The sequence below is a fragment of the Chlorocebus sabaeus genome, chromosome 24 (assembly GCF_047675955.1).
Source record: "Chlorocebus sabaeus isolate Y175 chromosome 24, mChlSab1.0.hap1, whole genome shotgun sequence".
Classification (NCBI taxonomy): domain Eukaryota; kingdom Metazoa; phylum Chordata; class Mammalia; order Primates; family Cercopithecidae; genus Chlorocebus; species Chlorocebus sabaeus.
In genome coordinates this window covers 79,494,564-79,512,119 of record NC_132927.1, presented here as the reverse complement: position 1 = coordinate 79,512,119, position 17,556 = coordinate 79,494,564, and the positions used below count along the sequence as shown (strand labels likewise).

Sequence of the window (17,556 nt, the reverse complement as noted above, 5' to 3'; positions counted from 1 at the left end):
TGGGGAAGGGAGTGGCAGGAGCTCCTTGGAGAGAACCTGACCAGGACCAGACCAGGCCAAGCCCTCCCTTCTCCCCTCTGATGCACCCTGCCTGGGACACTCATGGCCACCACCAGGTCAGGGGTGGGGTCAAGCAGGGGAGAGGCCGACCTGTCAATCACTTGCCATCTCTTGGACCCCTCCCCTAGGAAAAGACATGCCCTCTGGCGCCTGGCTGGGAAGATCCGCAGCACGACGACGCAGTGCCGACCTCTGTTCTCTGCCAGCCTCAGTCCTCCCACCAGGGACGGGAATCGCTTATCGGCACTAGCATCACACACCCGCCCCCCTCAACCCTGGAGATGGGGAACCCCAACCCTCCCACTTCCTCATTCCTGCCCCGCCTGCCCCACCCTGCCAGGGGACATCTGGATATTCCCTTGCCCCAGCCTGCCCTGCTCCTGGCCTCCATGGAGGAGGGTACTGCCCCAGCACTTGCTCCCAGAAGAGACAGACAAGCCCTGGGCACTCAACCCCCAGGCTCTAGCCCCAGCAAGACTCAGGCTCCAGGTCCCAGCCCTGGCATAGGAACCGCGGCAGGTCTGCCTGGGGAACTGCCCCCTGACTGTCCACAGTGCAGGGAGGGGGCCTGGAGGGAACAGGGAGAGACACGCCCCCTGTCTGCCTGGCACCAGAGGCTTTCAGACCCCTTACCCTGTCCTCAGGCGACCCAAATTCGTGGAGCTCTTGGAACCTTAGCCCACCTGCGGTCACCTGCCCCCCACTCCCGCCAGGGTCAGGGTCAGGCCCAGAGACACGATGGGGGCCCACTGTGGAGGGCTGGGAGGGGCACCTGTCACCACCTGTCTCAGCTGCTCCCTGGAAATCTCCCCATCTCAACTTTCAGCCTCCCCAGCAAGCCCGGCTGCCAATGCAAATGGGTTTCCCAGCAACCCAGCCCGCAGGCTTCAAGGCTTCAAGTTTCAGGGGCAGCTTTGCGGAGAAGCGGGGATGCAGGTGCACGCTGCAGCAGTCTCCTTACGCTTGCCTCCGTTGCTGACACCTCATGGTCACTCCCGGACACACACTCCATGGGTGACACACCCCCTGCAGTAACTTGACAACTTTCACTGCTGGGAAGTCCCTCCCACATCTAACCCAAATTCTTCAAGCTGCAGAACCAGTCTTGGCCTCTTTTTGTCCCCAGGAAGCCCCGACTCTGCCTTGGCTGAGACGAGGCTGAGCGGGCACAAGGCCAGTGGACCCGGGCCGTGGTGGGGGCAGCCACAGGCATGAGCCTTCCCTGCTCTGGACCTGCCTCAGTCTTCCCATGGGTCCCACGGGCACCAGAGGGCCACCCACCAAATGGTGTCACCAGAGAGCCTCCGGCCTGGCCCTTCGGCACACCGGGACCCAGGCCTCCCATCCCCTGCCCACTGCTTAGGGAGGCACCATTTTAATTCACATTTATTTTTTAAATAAATACTCTGCTCTTCACTTTCAGACTGGAGGGTGAAGCCGGACAGTCGGGCGGGAGGCTCCCCATGACAGGCAGCACTGAGAGCTCTGTGGCCCCAAAACACTCCCGACCAACGCCTGAAATGCCTTCTGCACGGCTGCTCCTTCTGGCCAGACAGCTGTGCTTGGCTGCTGACGACGAAAATTCCCTAACTGCAGTGTCAGAGTTGGGGGCAGGGCCCAGAGTGACTCCCTGGGCTCCTGGCTGACCCCCACTGACCACAGCCCCCTGCCGGCGGCCGGCCCGCTCTCGAGCCAGAGAGAACTAGATACAGGTGATCCGCACAGCCATGGCACTGGGCACCTTGATCTCCTCAAAGAGCACACGGCCCCGGGGGGCCTCCGCACCCACCACCCCAGCTGCAGCTCTCAGCAGGTCTTGGGTGTGCTGCAAGAGACGCTGGTTCCGCCGGCAGCCCAGTCGGCGCAGCGCCAGAATGGCCAGTATGTGGTCCCGCCTGCAGAGACAAGCCGGCGCTCACTGCAGGCTTACACCTCCGCAACATCCCCAGCCCCAGGATGAGGGGAACCCATGGGCTTGGGAGTTAGCGTGAGTCACTCTGCATTCCAGGAGTCGGTCAGGGAGGTCAGATTGACTGAGGCCAGGAAGAGCTGTGCTGGGGGAGGGGGCAGAGCGTGGGCCGGCAGGGGAGGGGGGGCCACCATAGCTGGGCTTGAAGGGTCACAGGGGAGGGGTGTGCAGAGTGGGGAAGAGCCCACGCAGAGGCACAGAGGGAGACCCGACGACAGGGTGGAGAGGGAGGGAGGGAGCCACGGGGTGGGGGGGCAGGGTGGAGAGGGAGGGAGGGAGCCACGGGGTGGGGGGGCAGGGTGGAGAGGGAGGGAGCCACGGGGTGGGGGGGCAGGGTGGAGAGGGAGGGAGGGAGACACAGGGGCCGGGTGGAGAGGGAGGGAGGGAGGGAGACACAGGGACAGGGTGGAGAGGGAGGGGGGGAGACACAGGGACAGGGTGGAGAAGGAGGGAGGGAGGGAGACACAGGGACAGGGTGGAGGGGGAGGGGGGGAGACACAGGGACAGGGTGGAGAAGGAGGGAGGGAGGGAGACACGGGGACAGGGTGGAGGGGGAGGGAGGGAGGGAGACCAGGGTCAGGTGGTGGAGAGGGAGGGAGGGAGGGAGACACGGGGACAGGGTGGAGGGAGAGGGAAGGAGGGAGACCAGGGTCAGGTGGTGGAGAGGGAGGGAGGGGGTGATGCAGCTGCGGGTGATGGGCTGACGGGGTGGGGGAGTAGTTGGAGGGGAACCCCCAGGGTGCCATGAGGGCCACTCTCTCTCTGAGCCACAGCCTGGAATACAGGCCAGCTGGGGTCAGGGAATCTGTCCCCACCCCATGGCAGGGTGGCCCAGGGAAGGGGATGAACCAGGGACTTTCTGTGAGCTCCACATCCCAGAATCTTCAAACGAATGGAATTGGAGAGATTTGAACTGGGATTTCCAAAAGCTTGGATGACTCACCATTGCCCCAGCACAACCCGGGATCAAAACCCTTCCTCCTGACCCGATCTCAGAATCCCCTGACTTTCAGAGAGGGCTTCCTCCCCAGGGGTGGGGGGCCTGCCTTCCCCCTTGGATTCCAGGACTGGAGGTGTGCCACCCCCCGTAGGGCTGATGGAGGATGGCCGAGAACAGATTAGGAGAAGGAAGGGGTGCTCTCCATACCCCCTCCAGCCTTGAGGGTCTGAGGATCCAGGCCTACCTCTTGCCTCTGGTCTCCAGGCCCCTGGGCAGTCAGGTACGGGCTGGGGTCCCTCCAATACCAGCCCCTTGGCCCCGAAGCTCTGGTAGGAAGTTAATGGAAGCAGGTAGGGTACGCACCGGATGTCGGGGTAGCTCCGGATGAGAGTCTCCAGGTGCCGCTGGATGTCGTCTTTGTAAGTCTCGCCCAGGATCTCGGCCACGCACTGGATGGCTTGGTCCAACCATGTGGCCTCGGAACCCTGCGAGACAGAACTGCCACCTGCCCCAGGAGCCCTCTCCCCACCCTTGCTCCAACTCCTGCAGGAGCACCAGGTCAGCGAAAGGTCAGCCCTCCCGCAGCGTCAGCCCTCCCGCAGTCACTTCAGCTCGGTGCTGGGACTGCCTCCCCCAAAACAGAACAGGAGCGTGCCTGGGCACCAAGGGCTCGTGCCACACAGCATTCATCTCCCCTCCCATCCCATCCTTCTCGGACAGGAAAACCGAGGCCAGCCTGAGCGTGCTGCTGCTGGGGGCAGACAAGGGGTATGCAGGTGGCACTGGTGCCCCCACTCTGAGGGTTCTGGCCTGAGGTGGGGAACAACTCCCACAGACCCTGACCGTGAGATGGGGCTGTGACCTTCGCCCCTTCCCTGCGGCCCTGCAAACTGTATGCAAATGTCTGCAAAATGCCACCCTCCCACCTGGTTCCCCCCACCCCCCAGCCCCACAGGCGCCCCAGTGCCTGTTTCACCTGATCCAGCGTCAGGAGAACCACTCCCGCCAAAAGCCCTTCTGGCGCTATGGCCCTAGTCACTGCCACCCCTCCCCACACAGAGGCGAGCACCGAGGGGCAGTCAGATGTCGCCCCTACCAGGCCCTGGAAGGTGTCGCTGATGGCCTGGGCATCCAGGCTCATCTTCTGGGAGCCACGCATGCGCTCCATGGCCCAGAACCGCTTCCGTGGCCTCAGCGCCTGTGCCAGGTACTCACGGACCACAAACCGGTGCACCTCCTGCAGAGTCTCCTGGGCGACCCAGGGTCAGGGTCAGGGTCCGAGTCAACAGCCCCAACCATGGGCACAGCCCTGCCAGGGCCCTCCCCCTTGTGGTACCTGTGCCCGTGGCTGGGCCACACGCTGGAGATGCCCGGTGAACCTCACTACCTTGTCCATGAGGGGACGCAGCCAGTCCTGCGTCAGCCAGTCCCTGGTGCACACAACCCTGAAAAGCGGCTGGGGAAAGAGGGGCTGGGAGTCTGCAAATGTGCACTACCCCCCCAACCTAACCCCTCCCTCGAAGCCCAGTGTGCCACTCCTGACCCCTTCCCTCCTGGGTTTGGGCTGCCATTCCCTCTCCTAGCCACAGGTTATATCAGGAGCCCTTTCCCAGAATGCGTCTCCCGGGCCCCACGATCCAGGGGCAGGGTTTGAGTGTGTCCAGTCAGATCTGCTCAGGGTGTGCCCCAGGGAAGCCTGGAGGGACTGGGTGAGGACCCTGGGCCTGGATCCGTGGACCCACCATCCCAGACTTCGGGGGTGACCATTAAGAGCTGGAGACTGAAGTGAGAAGGCAGGCGTCTCCCAGCCGCCCCTGCTCAGCTGGGACCTCACCTGGGTCCCCTGCCCACTACCCTGCACATGCCCATGAGCTGGCCCCTGGAATAAATGAATGCTGCGACCTGGGCCTCCAGGCTCTAGGAAAAAGGGGGTACCTCCTGGGCATGGGAAGGGGGGACAGAGGGCCTGTCATAGTCACCTGCAACTCACGCTGCAAGCCCTGAAGCAGGTGCTTCTGGAAGCTGCAGGTGGCCGCCACCAGGGGCTTCTCCAGCTCCTCTTGAGTTCCTGGGAACCTAGAGAGAATACTGGTCCTGCGGAGTGGCCAGGACCAGCGATGAGGTGGGCAAGGGAGACCAGGCTGGGGAACAGGGCCAGGCACACAGCTCCACTCACTGACACTACAATGTGAAGGGCAGCCCGTGGGGCTCCCCAGTGTAGCTGCCTGCAAGCAGAGTCAAGTGGGGGACAGCACAGAAGCCCAGGGAGCCAGTCACAGAGGGGCGGGTCAGGGGTGGGTGACCCTTTCCCCTCTGGCAGCTCTGGGACAGACCTTCCACCCCTCTTGGTAATAAACTGTGGCATAGCCATGCCTGAACACACCCTACCTTGAGCCTCATAACTGCCCCCTGAACGTGACAATGTCCCTATTTCACTGTTGAGGAAACTGAGGGCCAGGCTACACCTAGTCCCCACAGCCAGGGACACAGTAGGGCAGGCTGGAGTTCCATCAAGGGTTTGGCCAGAGGTTGCCTACCAAGGGTCAGAGAACGCTCCTTGGAGCTGAAACCCCAGGGTCCCAGGGCCAAGGACAAGCCTGGCACAGATTAAGGACAAGATAGTGTTGGAGAAGCCGTGCCTCATGGTCATGCTTTGGATATAGGCAGGCCAAGTTCAAGTCTCAGCTCTGCCACTTCCCAGCTGCACGGCCATGGGCAAGCGGCACCTCCTTTCCAGGCCTGTGCGCTGCACCTGTGCGTGGGTACACTGCACTTGGGAGCAGAGACGTCAGGCAGGGAAGGCATTCACAAAGTGCCTGGCACTCACGAATGCTCACAAAGAGCCAATGGGAACTGAGTCTCCTAAGGCACAGAGTTCCCACAACGCCCCAGGGAGCAGGTGCTCTGATCCTATTTGACAGGTGGCAAAAGAGCTACAGAGGGGAGGTGGCTTGTCCCTGAGCACACAGCCAGCAGGTGGCACAGCTGCTCTCTGAAGTCAGATAAATGAGAAGTCCTTCGGGACATTACAATTTACAAACTTTTGAAAAAGGATGAACCCAGATGGGGTGGCTCAGTCTGTGCCTCCAACGCTGGCTGCCCTCTGTGCTGCTGCATCTGTTGAGGCCTGGCCTGGAGCTCAGGGCACAGAAGGCCGACAGCCACTGGCAGCCCACAGGGAGGGCCTCTGCCTTCTGGGATCACAGAGACCCAGACCTCACCCCAGCACAGCCCAGGGTGCAGGCTGAGGGAGGCTTCCCAGAGGAGGAGGTGTCCCAAAATGGAAGAAATGCAGTCTGGGATGAAGGGAGGGAAAAACGGAACCCAGGGCAGCAGGCAGGGAGCTGGAACCCCTCGACCTCTGCTCAGCCTTGAAGAGCCGCCCACACTCCCCCAGGGCCTCCGCTCAGATGGACACACACACACGCACACGGCACACGCCCTTCAGCTCTGACACACACACCACTCAGTTCCACCCCTGTACGCACATGCACACACACCTCTTAGCTCTGACACACACACACACACCCCTCAGCTCTGCCAAACACACGCACATCACCCACCCTCAGCTCTCCACACATGCACACACACACGCACCCTCAGCTCCATCACGCACACACACACACCCCTCAACTCTGCTGCACACACGCACACACACTCCTCAGATCCACCAACACACAGACACACACACACTCCTCACCGCTGCCCCCTCCACGCGCGCGCACTCCCTTCCATCCAGTTTCCCGGCGCTCGCGCGCCCCCTGCTGGCCACACCGCGCCTGTGCAGGAGCGGGCGAGCCCTACCTGAGCTCCTCGCAGGCGTTGATGTAGGCGCACAGGTGGGGCTCGCTCACCGCCTCTGACGCCAGAAAAGCCTTTTCAAACCTAGGACGGGATCCACAGAGCCTTTGGGGACCCTCCCTGGCTGCGCGATGACCCTGGGTCCACCTTCCCAATCAGGTCCCTACGCAGACGACTCCCTCCCACCTGCAGAGCACACCAGGCTGGGTCGCTCCCCTACTTAGGATGCGTCCGCACCTGGGCACGAAGAGGCCGAGCGCCCGCGTGCAGATTCGCAGGGTGGTGGCCTCCAGCTCCGCGGAGATGGCGCCGGCCGCCTTCACGTGCTCAGCCACGAGCTGCGAGCGAAGTCCTGCACTGAGCGTGCGTCCCAGCCGAAGACCTGAAGCCGTGGCTCCCCTGGTAGCCCCGCCACACCTCCAGCCCGCCCCGCTGTGTCTCTCAGTCTTGGCTCCTCCAGCTTTCAGCCGCCCATCCAAGAGTCAACTCCTGCAAACTCCCACCCTGCAGCCTCCCAGCCCGTCGGCGCGCCGGGGGTCCCCGATTTCCCCCCACGTGGGGCCTCAGGCTCCCATCTAACGGAAGGGTTGGTTGGGACTGGATAGGAATTCGTTCTGGGTATCGCCACCGCGTGCATGAGGCTTGAACACACGCCCCTTCTCAGCCCCTGCTCCCGGCCGCACCATGTGGACGTCCATGGAGAGCGGCGCCCGGTAAAGGCCCTGCAGCACCTCGGGGTCCTTGGCGGCTGCCCAGTGACTCTGCTCCAGCTGCAAGATGTTGTCGAAGCAGCTTGTGATCTTGGCCTGCGGGAGAAGGGATGGGGCCGCGGTGAGACCCTCCCGGACTCCGTCCCGCGCCGTCCGGGATTAGGGCCGCCCTGTCGGATCACAAGCCCGCGCCGGGGGCCACAGGATGAACCAGCGCCAGCTCTGGCGGCGGCTAGCTTGGGCGCCGCACATCCCCCCAGGGCCCGCCCCCTCCAGCCTGACCCGCCCGGCCTGACCCGCCCGGCCTGACCTCCAGGAAGCTGGTGTAGTCGCTCTCCAGTCGGGCCCACACGTCGGGCGCCAGGAGCGGGGGCAGGGGCTCGGCGGGCAGCGTCAGGCCCGGGGGGCCCAGGAAGTCAGGACTGGAAGGCAGGGCAGGGGGCTGAGGGCGGGCGCGGCTCTGATGCAGCAGCAGCTGCCCCTCTTCTGGCCAGGCTCAAAGTCTAACGCTAATCCCGAACCTGGGCATCTGTACACACACACACACACACACACGCACACGCACACACGCCTCCAGGATGCCATGCCACACTCCCTCCCCGGAAGCCTCTGACAGCTGGGTTCCTGCTTTCCTGCAGAATGCTGAAGGGCGGCTACCCAGATGGCACTCCACCTTCTCCTCAAACACAGCTCAGGGGTCGGTCAACCTCCAATCCACAGCGGGGAGGCCCACAGCGGGGCGGACATAGGTCTGACCCCACACAATTTAAGGAGAAATTTAAGGAGTGCGGGACTTCAGGCAACGCCCCCCCCCCCCCCACCTCCGCGGGCGCTCCTGCCGGTGGGGCTGGGAACCGCTCCGCAGGGGACGCAATCCACCCTCACCCCAGGCACAGAGCTAGAGGCGGCCGCTCCCCGCAGGCTGCACGCTGAACCCAGACGCCCGTCCAAAGGGGATAGCACGGCTGAACCCACGCCAAGCGCTGCGAACCCGCGGGGGTTGAGTCCGGTCTAGCGGGGTGCCCTTTTCGCTTTTCTTTTGTTTCTTTTTTCCTTTTTTCCTTTTTTTTTTTTTTTTTTTTTTTTTTTTTTGAGACTGAGTCCTGCTCTGTAGCCCAGGCTGGAGTGCAGTAGCGTGATCTCGGCTCACTGCAACCTCCGCCTCCCGGGTTTAAGTGATTCTCCTATCTCAGCCTCCGGAATAGCTGAGATTACAGGTGCATGCCACCATGTCTGGCTAATTTTTGTATTTTTGTAGAGATGGGGTTTCACCGTGTTGGCCAGGCTGATTTCGAACTCCTGACACGTGATCAGCCCCCTCAGCCTCCCAAACTGCTGGGATTACAGGCGTGAGCCACGGTGCCTGGCCAAGATGTGCCCTTTTCTGATGCGCCCAAAGGCACTTGGTGGACCAGCACAGGCCCTACTCCCATGGGAACCTCCCCGCGGAAACTTTTCAAATTCTGGAACTGTGTATGCGTGGCCCCTAGAAAACCTGGGGCGGGAGCGCCCCACGGCCTAACCCGCCGAGGAAAGCATGTCGAAGTTCTCGGCTCTCAGCCCTCTCCCAGGGAGGGAACAGAGAAGAAAGGCCTGGTGCTCCTCAAAGCGGGCTCCCCAAGGCCTGCGGGGGAAGCGGCAGCCGTCCTCACCACTTGGCGCCCTGGCCGAGGCTCACCTGCCGTAGACGTTGGCGGCCCAGTCCAGCAGGACATAGAGCTGCTCGCAGCCGCGGGCGTCGTGCGCGAGTTCCTGGAGGCGCTGGGCCACCGCGCTGTGGAAGGCGCGAAGATAGACTTCCCACGCCGGAAAGCCGGCCGCCGCGTAAGCGGGCTGCACCTCCTGCCGCACCTTCTGCAGATCGCGGCGAACCAATACGCCCAGCTCTGCCAGAAGCTGGGCCAGACCCGAGGCGCCCTCCGCCGCCGCAGAGGAACACCCCGCGCCCGGCCGCCGCACGCGCTCCTGAGCGCTCCGCCGCACCGCCTCCTCCCAGTGCTGGCGCCAGTGGCGCGGCGTGCGCAGGAAGTCGCCGTCGTCGGGGGGCGAGGGGTGGGCCTCCTCCTCTGCGTTCACCACGCGGGCCACCTCGGCCAGCACGGCCGCGTCCACGCCGTCGCTGCCCAGCGTTTCGCCCACGATGGCGCTGAGCTCGGCTGCCAGCCCGTCGTAATGCAGGCACACGTCCATGGCGCGCCGCGCGAAGGCCGTAGGGTCCTGCTCAAAGGTGCGTGAGGCCTTCTCCGCCACCAGCCATGTCTCCAGGCGCAGAAGCTGTTCGAAGGCCGCCAGCAGTTGCCGTTCAGTAATGAGGTCGGCCACGGATTTGCCTTCTGCACAGGCAGGCGAGAAGAGCGGCGGTGAGAGAGACCGCCCCAAGACCCCGACCTGGACAAAGACCTGCAGGCCGCGACTCAGTCCATCGGGGCTGGATTGCCTGGCCTCTACCAGATGCCCCAGCCCAGCTGAAGGCCTGCTCCAGGAACAACAGACCCCAGCTGCCAGGAACCCTTCCTTGGAGTCACCTTTGAAGAGGCAGACCCTGGGGCCCCAAGCCTGGCTGAACAGAGCAATTTGGGTCGACCCCTACCTTCCGCCTGGCTCCCATGCCCACCTTCCACTCCTAGCTGAGCCGGACCCGATAGCCTCATGCTCAGCCCTGACTGCAGGTCTAATAGGGTCGGAGCTCAGGCGGGGCGTTTCCTGCCCTGTCCAGCTTTACATTCCTGCTGCTCCCGGCTATCCGCCAGCCTCCACCCAACAGGAGCTCTCCACCTCTACTGTGTCCCCCTCTTCCCAACCCCAGTGTATCCTCCTCTGGCCAATCTCCCTGACCTTCCCCCCGGGTACCTCTGCGAGCCTTGCACTCTCTGCCACCCTGTGATCAGCTATGTGCATGGCCCTAGTTTGGCCAGGAGCCAGGCTATGACAGGTCATGGAGAGGCTGGGTATCTATGGCCGGCCATGCAGATCTGGGTTCAAGTCCCATTCTCCATGCTGTGAGACTTGAGGCAAGTCACTCCACCTCTCTGAGCCTCACTTTTCTCATCTGCCCAATGGGGGGGCTCCCATTGCAGAGATATTGCAAGAATTTAAAGTGCAATTGTCCAGCTGGGCATGGTGACTCACGCCTGTAATCCCAGCACTTCAGGAGGCCAAGGCAGGAGGATTGAGTGAGCTCAGGAGTTTGAGACCAGCCTGGACAAAATAGCAAGACCTTATCTCTACAAAAAATAAAAATAAATTTAAAAAATTAGGCCAGGCACAGTGGCTCCCGCCTGTAATACCAGCACTTTGGGAGGCCAAGGGGGCAGATCACGGGGTCAGGAGCTCAAGACCAGCCTGGTCAATATGGTGAAACCCCATCTCTACTAAAAATACAAAAAAAAAAAAATTTAGCCAGGTGTGGTGGTGGGCGCCTGTAGTCCTAGCAACTTGGGGTCCTGAGGCAGAAGAATCACTTGAACCATGGAGGTGGAGTTTGCAGTGAGCCAAGATTGCACCACTGCACTCCAGCCTGGGCAACAGAGTGAGACTCAGTCTCAAAAAAAAAGAAAGAAAAAAAAAATTTAGCCAGGTGCAGTGGCTCACACCTGTAGTCCCAGCTACCCAGGAAGCTGAGGTGGGAGGATCGCTGGAGCCCAGGATGTCAAGGTCACAGTGAGCTATAATTGCACCACTGCATGCCAGCCTGGGTGACAGAGTGGAGACCCTGTCTCAAATAAATAAATAAGTGCACGTGTCTGGGGCCGGGGTTTGGGGAGCCAGTGAGGAGAGCCTTTCCAGAAGCCTCAGCTCAGCTGCCCCAACCTCTCACCCGTTTCCTTTCATATTTAGTGTTGTTTCTGAGGCCCTTACCTGCCTCAGGTTTCAGTTCCTCAGATGCTGCCCCAGTGGATGCCTGCTGGCTGACACCATTCATGACCCTCGAGGGCACCTCAGGAGTGGCCTGGAAATGGCCGGCAGCTGGGCCCTCATCCAGGGCTTGCCGGAAGGACCGGAACAGGGAGCAGGAGCTTTGCCGGAACAGGCCCGTATCCTCCTTGGAGACCTGGGTCAAAGCCCGTTGGCTGGCCCGGGAGAAGGCCTGCCTCAAGGTGCCCAGGCCCAGTCTTGTGCCATCCTTGCAGTGGGCATTGGGCTCTTTCCTGCTGCTTGTTCGCCGGGAGCCCTGAGCTGGAGTCTGCGACTCCTCAGCCTCCTTGGGACTTTGCAGCTCCAGCCCAGGAGTCTCTGTCTGTGGCGATGGCATCTTGGCAGCAGGAGAGCTGAGGGCAAGAAGGAGTGGCCACAGGAGCAGACGCAGAAACGTGGTGTGGCCCTGTGGGGCCTGGCCACACCCAGGGGCTTGGTCAAGGAAGGCTCCCCAGAGGAGGCAGCCCTCAGGCTATCAAAAAGAAGCATCACCAGGCCACTCTCTTGGCGAGAGCCCTCAGTGTGCCAGGACGCAGCTGGGCACGGAGATATAGACAGCTGCTTCCATCAGGAGCCTTTCCTGAGACCATCCCCCAGAGAGGGTCTCCCCAGGTGCCCACCATCACTTAGCCCGCCAGGCCAGACCCTCCCATTAGAATTGGAGAAGGGCATTGACATGCAGGTTCTGGGGCCCAGTCCAGACCACAGCTCACAACACGCGAGGGCAGGACCAGCAGCCACATCTAGGCCTTCCCAGATGTTAGGTCCTGAGGCCTAAAACCCTCCCCCTAGCCCCCACCAGCTCCTTCACTGCCCTCCAGGTTCCTCAGCTCACCCCACTTCAGCCCAAAAGGCCTGACTACTTTGGCTCAAAGGGGAGGGCAGGGACCCCCATGAGAGCCCACCCCTTCCCCGGGTGTCGCAGAGTCTGCTGAGGTGGTGTGGGGCCTGAGGGCAGTGGCCAAGGCCACCCTGCTGCTTATCATGGCTGTGCAGCCGCAGGGCCAGCAGCAGGAGGAACCTCGGGTCTATATTTAACCAGGGACTGGGGGGTTCTCAACGCTGTTTCCCACCCATTGCCTCTCCCCCTCCCCCCACTCCTCCCCCTCTTCACCATAGCGTGCTCTGGCCCCTCTCCAACACAGGGAATGGGGGGGTGTCCCAGGGACATGGGAGTGGCTGAGCTGCGGCTCCTCCTGCTCCCCCAGGGCCCTCAGCACCCTGGCCTGCCAGGCTCCACCCACACCCCCTTCCAGCCTTAGGAGCTGTTGCTTTCTTGGCTTTAGGTTGGGAGAGAGGAGGGGGCCTCCCAACCACCCCATTGCACAAGCTGGGCCATGGGTTGGGGAGGGCATTAGGCTGGCAAAGCCTCACTTTCCCCTGGGAGAAACTGGGGCCAAAGGAGGGCTGAACCTGCCCCTAACCCAGCCCCAGGGCCCCCCACCCAGGTGCCAGGACCAAAGCCCCCGCCTGACCCACCACCCAACCCTTGGGTGACATCAGGCAGGAAGTGTGCCTTCCCAGGCCCCAGTTTGCTGGAGTGGAATGACACCAAGGGGAGGAGGGCCCAGACCCCCACCCACCCTCACCCTCCAGCAAGGTGCCTGCTGGGTCCAGCAGAGGCCTACCTACCTTCCTTCTAAGCAGCTGGATGGAGGCCGGGTGGGAGAGGCAGCCAGGTGATTGATGGGGCTTATCAGCCCCGCCCTGGCCACAGGTTGTCGACTTCCCCCAGCGCCAGGGTTCAGGGACGCTGCCTGATTCGGACGTGACCCACACACTTTAGGGCGCCATCTGTCCCAGCCTCCATTCCCCTCTCTTTCCCTGGTGCCCCTCCGTGCTTGGCATGGGGGCTGGCGCCCAGCCAGGCAGGGGTGTCGTGAAGAGAACGGTTCGGTTCGGCACACGCCGCATCCACCCCTGTCAAGGGGACCGAGGCCGGGATGTGGAGCAAGGACAAGTCAAGCCCCGCCGCCTTGTTTGGGAGAGCTCACACTTAGTAAGCACCTACTGTGTGCCCACGTCGATGCCTGACACAGATCAGCTACTGTGACAACAAAGTTAGGGGGTGTCGTTTGCCTGTTTCACAGACGAGGAACCTGAGGTTCACAGAGGGACAGAGTCTGCCCCTGGCCACGTAGCTCAGGCTGGGGAACCTGCCCGGAGCTGGGAGCAGAGGCAGGACCGGCCGTGTCTCCACCTCCAGGGAGTCAGAACTGCTGCCCAGAAGCCCCCCTCCCAGCGGGGAGACCCAAGGTGTCAGCAGGTCCCAGAGTGGGGTCAGATGTGGAGGTCCTCTCCCAGGAAGCCTAGAGGAAGGCCAGGAAAGGAGGGGCAGCTGTGCGGGTGAATCTCTTAGGAGGTTACATAGGCAGAGGCATGGGGGCCACTCAGCCTGCTTTTGTCCCATACCAGAACTTCGCTGAAGGGCCAGTAAGGTCCCTAGATGGCCTCTCAGCCTCCAGTCATGCCTCATTTGACCCTGCAGCTCCCAACAGCTTCCCAAGCCATTCTTGACCTTCCCAAAGCAAAAGTCCAGCCAGGTCACTCCCCTGCTTTAAGCCCTTCCGTGGTTCCCTCCTGCCCGAGCCCCACAGCCAGGCATCCATCCTGGAACCTCCTTCCTCCACCTCTACCTCTCACTGATGACAGCTCACCAGCTTCCCCTGGGGTTCACGGACAACCTGCATCCCACCAGCCTCCTCCCTGTCCTCCCAGCTGCACGCCCAGCCTCCAGCCTCCCCTCCGGCCATTCCCTTTTCTGCACCCTGTTTGTTCGCCAAATCTGACCTGGATTTCAGGACCTCGGGGTTCAGATGCCTCGCACCACCTGCCGTCACCATCTATCCGCTCAGTGGGCACTCGGCATTGTCCCTGTGATGATGTGGCCCTCCTGCACTGGCCTGGCAGCCTCTGTCCATCTACCCCTCTCACCCCAGAGCACAGCCTGGAAGCAGGGGGAACATCGGTGTCAGGGTCGCCCTGCCTCCTCTGACTGGCCTGCCTGCTGCCATGCTGGCGCCTGCGGGGCTGAGACCTGAAGGCCCCTCTCAGCTCCCTCCTCCACCCCCCAAGGCTCTCGCCTGGCCTCTCCCTGTGCCTGCCTCCCCACACCCCCATGGACTGTCTCTGGCTCTTTTCTCTCTGTGTCTCTCTGTCTCCAGTGCCTGGAGGGTCCAGGGGGCCCCCGGCTCCTATGCTGCTGCTCCCTGATTGCAAGACCCTGGAGACTGAGGCCCGGCCTGAGCCCCGGGTCCCACTCTCCCCAGGTCAGGCTAATACACCCTTTGTGGGGCCAGCAGCAGGGGCAAGAAACCACCCAGAGACACAGTCACTGAGACCTCCCACCCTGGGCCACCCTAGCTGTGACCGGGAAGTCAAGTCTGAACTTCCCCACCCTCCCTACCCCCAGCCTCAGCTTCTACTCCCCGCTTTCCCCTAGACCTTCCTTCCCGTAGCTGCTCCTCATCCTCCCGATCACTCTGCAGTGCTCACCCACCCCCCAGCCTCCCCACCTACGCTGGGACTGGGCCATCGCTCCACTCCTCAAGGCTCCAAAGGAGCCTCTGCAGGTGACTGCCTGTACTGTGCCCTGGGCTGAAGCCCTGTGCAGGGCTTGTCCCCTCTCACTTCCGCACCTGCAATCCACCTTCACCTGATCACAGCCTCCGAGCCGCTCTCCTTTCCAGGCCCCCTCGATGCTGCCTCCTAGGATCAGTCATAAGAATCTTGCCTAGCAGTTAGAGCGGTCGTCGACCAACCTCCCCAACAGCACTTGGGTTTTCCTGTTGAGAGGGGGACTGAGGGACAGGACTAACTGGATTTCCTAGTCCGACTAAGAATCCCTAAGCCTAGCTGGGAAGGTGTCTGCATCCACCTTTAAATACAGGGCTTGCAACTTAGCTCACACCCGACCAATCAGGTAGTTAAGAGAGCTCAAAAAATGCTAATTAGGCAAAAAGAGGAGGTAAAGAAATAGCCAATCATCTATCGCCTGAGAGCACAGCGGGAGGGACAATGATCGGGATATAAACCCAGGCACGTGTAAAACCAGGTTTTGAAAGCTTTCCTTGTAAGCTTTCCTTTTCATTCCAGCCCCTGCAAATAAGGAAAATGACAAGGATGTTTGTTCTCACCACTCCGAATCCTCAACATTTGCCTGGAAGAACAAGTTAAGGCAATAAGGAAAGAAAAATAGATAAGAGATGTAAACACTGGGAAGGAGCAGATTAAATTGTCATTATTCATAGGTGATATGATTGTTGGCTTAGAAAATCTGAGACTGAAAATTATCAGAGATAATAAAAGGGTTTAGTAAGTTTTGTGCATTGATTATGTAAATACAAGCAATACCTTTCCTGTACCCCAGCAAAGCCTATTAGAAAGAGACACTTAAAAGACTTCCCTTCACAGTAGCAACAAAGCATAAGCCCCCTGGACCACCGCTGCCCTCAGAAGCAGCACAGCTCCATCCTTAGCTTGGCATTCAAGGCCTCTCCTAATGACCCCTCTGGCTTCAGTTCCAACTTATTCCCTTGCTCTGATCACTCAGAAGCACCCACCTCTCCTCCACACCTTTGCACTCTGCCTACAGTGAGCTCGGCCCCTTCTTCTTCAGTTGTCAACTCATTGAAGGCTCAGCAGAAATGGCTCCTCCCGTGAGAAGCCTTCCCCGACCAGCTGAGCCCATACCATGTTCGGCACCTCCTGCTCTGGGCCTGATCCCAGCCCTGGGCACACCTGCCATGACGGAGGGACGGTTACAGAGCCTGGAGACGAGGAGACTCGCAAGGCAGGGAGTGAGCCTGACTCAGCCCCCAGCCATGGCTAGTACTTGGCACTTTCCCAGGGAAACCAGGCAAGTGAATCTGACGCCTGAGTGTGAGCGCACGGGTATATGCACACTTTTCTGGGCATCGGTTTTGCACATCTGTGTGTTGACCTTTGAGTGTCTCCTTGTATGTGCGTGACTCTGCCCTGGAGTGTCCCCAGAGGGTCTGCCAGTGCTTCTGAGTCTGTGTCTGTGCCCGCATGCCCATCTTGGTGTCTTCTACGTCTGTCCGTGCTTCTGCCTGAGCGTGTCTGCCTGTGTATCGGGTGTGTTTGTGTTCACTGTGACTTGCGCTGGCCTTCTGGCCTGGTCAGCCCGGGCTCTGAGTAAGGCCCTTGGCCTGGAAGGCCACATGCAGAGCCAAAACGGTCCTCAGGCCCATTAGTCGCCACCCCCGCCCGCCCATAGCACCCCATGCCCTCCTGCTCCACTTGGCCAGAACATACCTGCTAAGCACGCAGCCTTGGCCCAGGAAGAACGCAGCCACCTGAGAAGCTGGCCCGTGGGGCCCTCAGAGCCGGGCCCTGGCCATCGGGCCTCCAGAGTGGCCCGAGCGAGTGACCAACAGCTGGGACTTCCCAGCCATGGTCAGTGCCTGCCAGGCCCACCCAGCCCCACCCACAGCCCTACCCTCCGCCAGGACCCCATACTTTCACTTTCAGAGAAGTTCCCACTTCCTTTTCGTTCCGGAGGCAGTCACTCCAGCTTTCCATTCCAGACAGCTCAGGGCTCCGTCCAAAGGTCAGAGAACAAGGGAGGGGAAGGTTGTAGAGCTCAGCACTCAGGGCTCGAGGCAGCAGGGGTGGACACTGCCTGCCACCTGAAACACCACCAGCCCCTCCTTTGCTCAGGGGCCAGCGGAAGCAGGCGCTGGCCTCGGGCGACACTCAGCCCACAGTGCCGGAGCCCAGAAGGACCCCTCCCTCCAGGACAGAGGCTCTAGCACAGGGCCAGTCCATCGAGTTCATCCCAAGACCCCCGCACCCTGCCTGTCAGGGAAGCTCATGGTGACAGTGAAGGAAGCAGTTGAGAGCCGCAGGCCGTTCCTCGGGGCTTCAGGAGCTGGAGGAAGGGACGGGGTCCTAGGGACAGACAGGGCACACTCAGGAGTGAGGAGGGACGGCATCCTGGGCAGGGGCAAAGGTGTGGAGGCGGGGGGGTCAGGCGGGCAACTGCTGCGGGGCGGGCCACTGACACTTCCCAGAAGAGGCAGCCTCACCCCTGCATAGGGGGATTCCGCAGCGAGCGTCCTAGGAAACAACTCAGGGAAAATCCAAGGAGGACAGATCCAGGCCTGTCCCAGTCTGGGTTGGGGCCACAAGGGTGTGCG

General features: G+C 61.5%; 1 protein-coding gene across 2 annotated transcripts; it reads right to left on the bottom strand.

The window, feature by feature from the left end:
* Nucleotides 1-945: 945 nt before the first annotated feature.
* On the bottom strand, nucleotides 946-14,752 carry EXOC3L4 (exocyst complex component 3 like 4). Of its 2 annotated transcripts, XM_037984584.2 has the most exons (13): nucleotides 14,186-14,752; nucleotides 13,028-13,315; nucleotides 11,339-11,748; nucleotides 9,159-9,813; nucleotides 7,791-7,902; nucleotides 7,454-7,576; nucleotides 7,008-7,108; nucleotides 6,774-6,854; nucleotides 4,949-5,063; nucleotides 4,306-4,425; nucleotides 4,066-4,218; nucleotides 3,333-3,454; nucleotides 946-1,955 (listed from the first exon to the last, which is right to left on the bottom strand). In XM_037984584.2, the coding sequence occupies exons 1-13, from the start codon at nucleotides 14,236-14,238 to the stop codon at nucleotides 1,763-1,765; spliced, it is 2,526 nt and encodes an 841-aa protein (XP_037840512.2). In that variant the 5' UTR covers nucleotides 14,239-14,752; the 3' UTR covers nucleotides 946-1,762. The 2 variants fall into 2 exon arrangements, with proteins under 2 accessions (XP_037840512.2, XP_072867440.1); XM_073011339.1 differs by lacking the exon at nucleotides 4,066-4,218 and having other exon boundaries at nucleotides 1,451-1,955.
* Nucleotides 14,753-17,556: the final 2,804 nt, after the last annotated feature.

What these genes read in the sequence shown, in the direction of transcription:
- EXOC3L4 (XM_037984584.2), bottom strand. Translation starts at nt 14,238, where the DNA reads ATGGTGACGGCAGGTGGTGCGAGGCATCTGAACCCCGAGGTCCTGAAA. An exon ending in GCCGCCAACGTCTACGGCAG is followed by an intron (nt 7,903 to 9,158) that starts GTGAGCCTCGGC and finishes CCTGCCTTCCAG; the next exon opens with TCCTGACTTCCTGGGCCCCC. An exon ending in ACTACACCAGCTTCCTGGAG is followed by an intron (nt 7,577 to 7,790) that starts GTCAGGCCGGGC and finishes CTTCTCCCGCAG; the next exon opens with GCCAAGATCACAAGCTGCTT.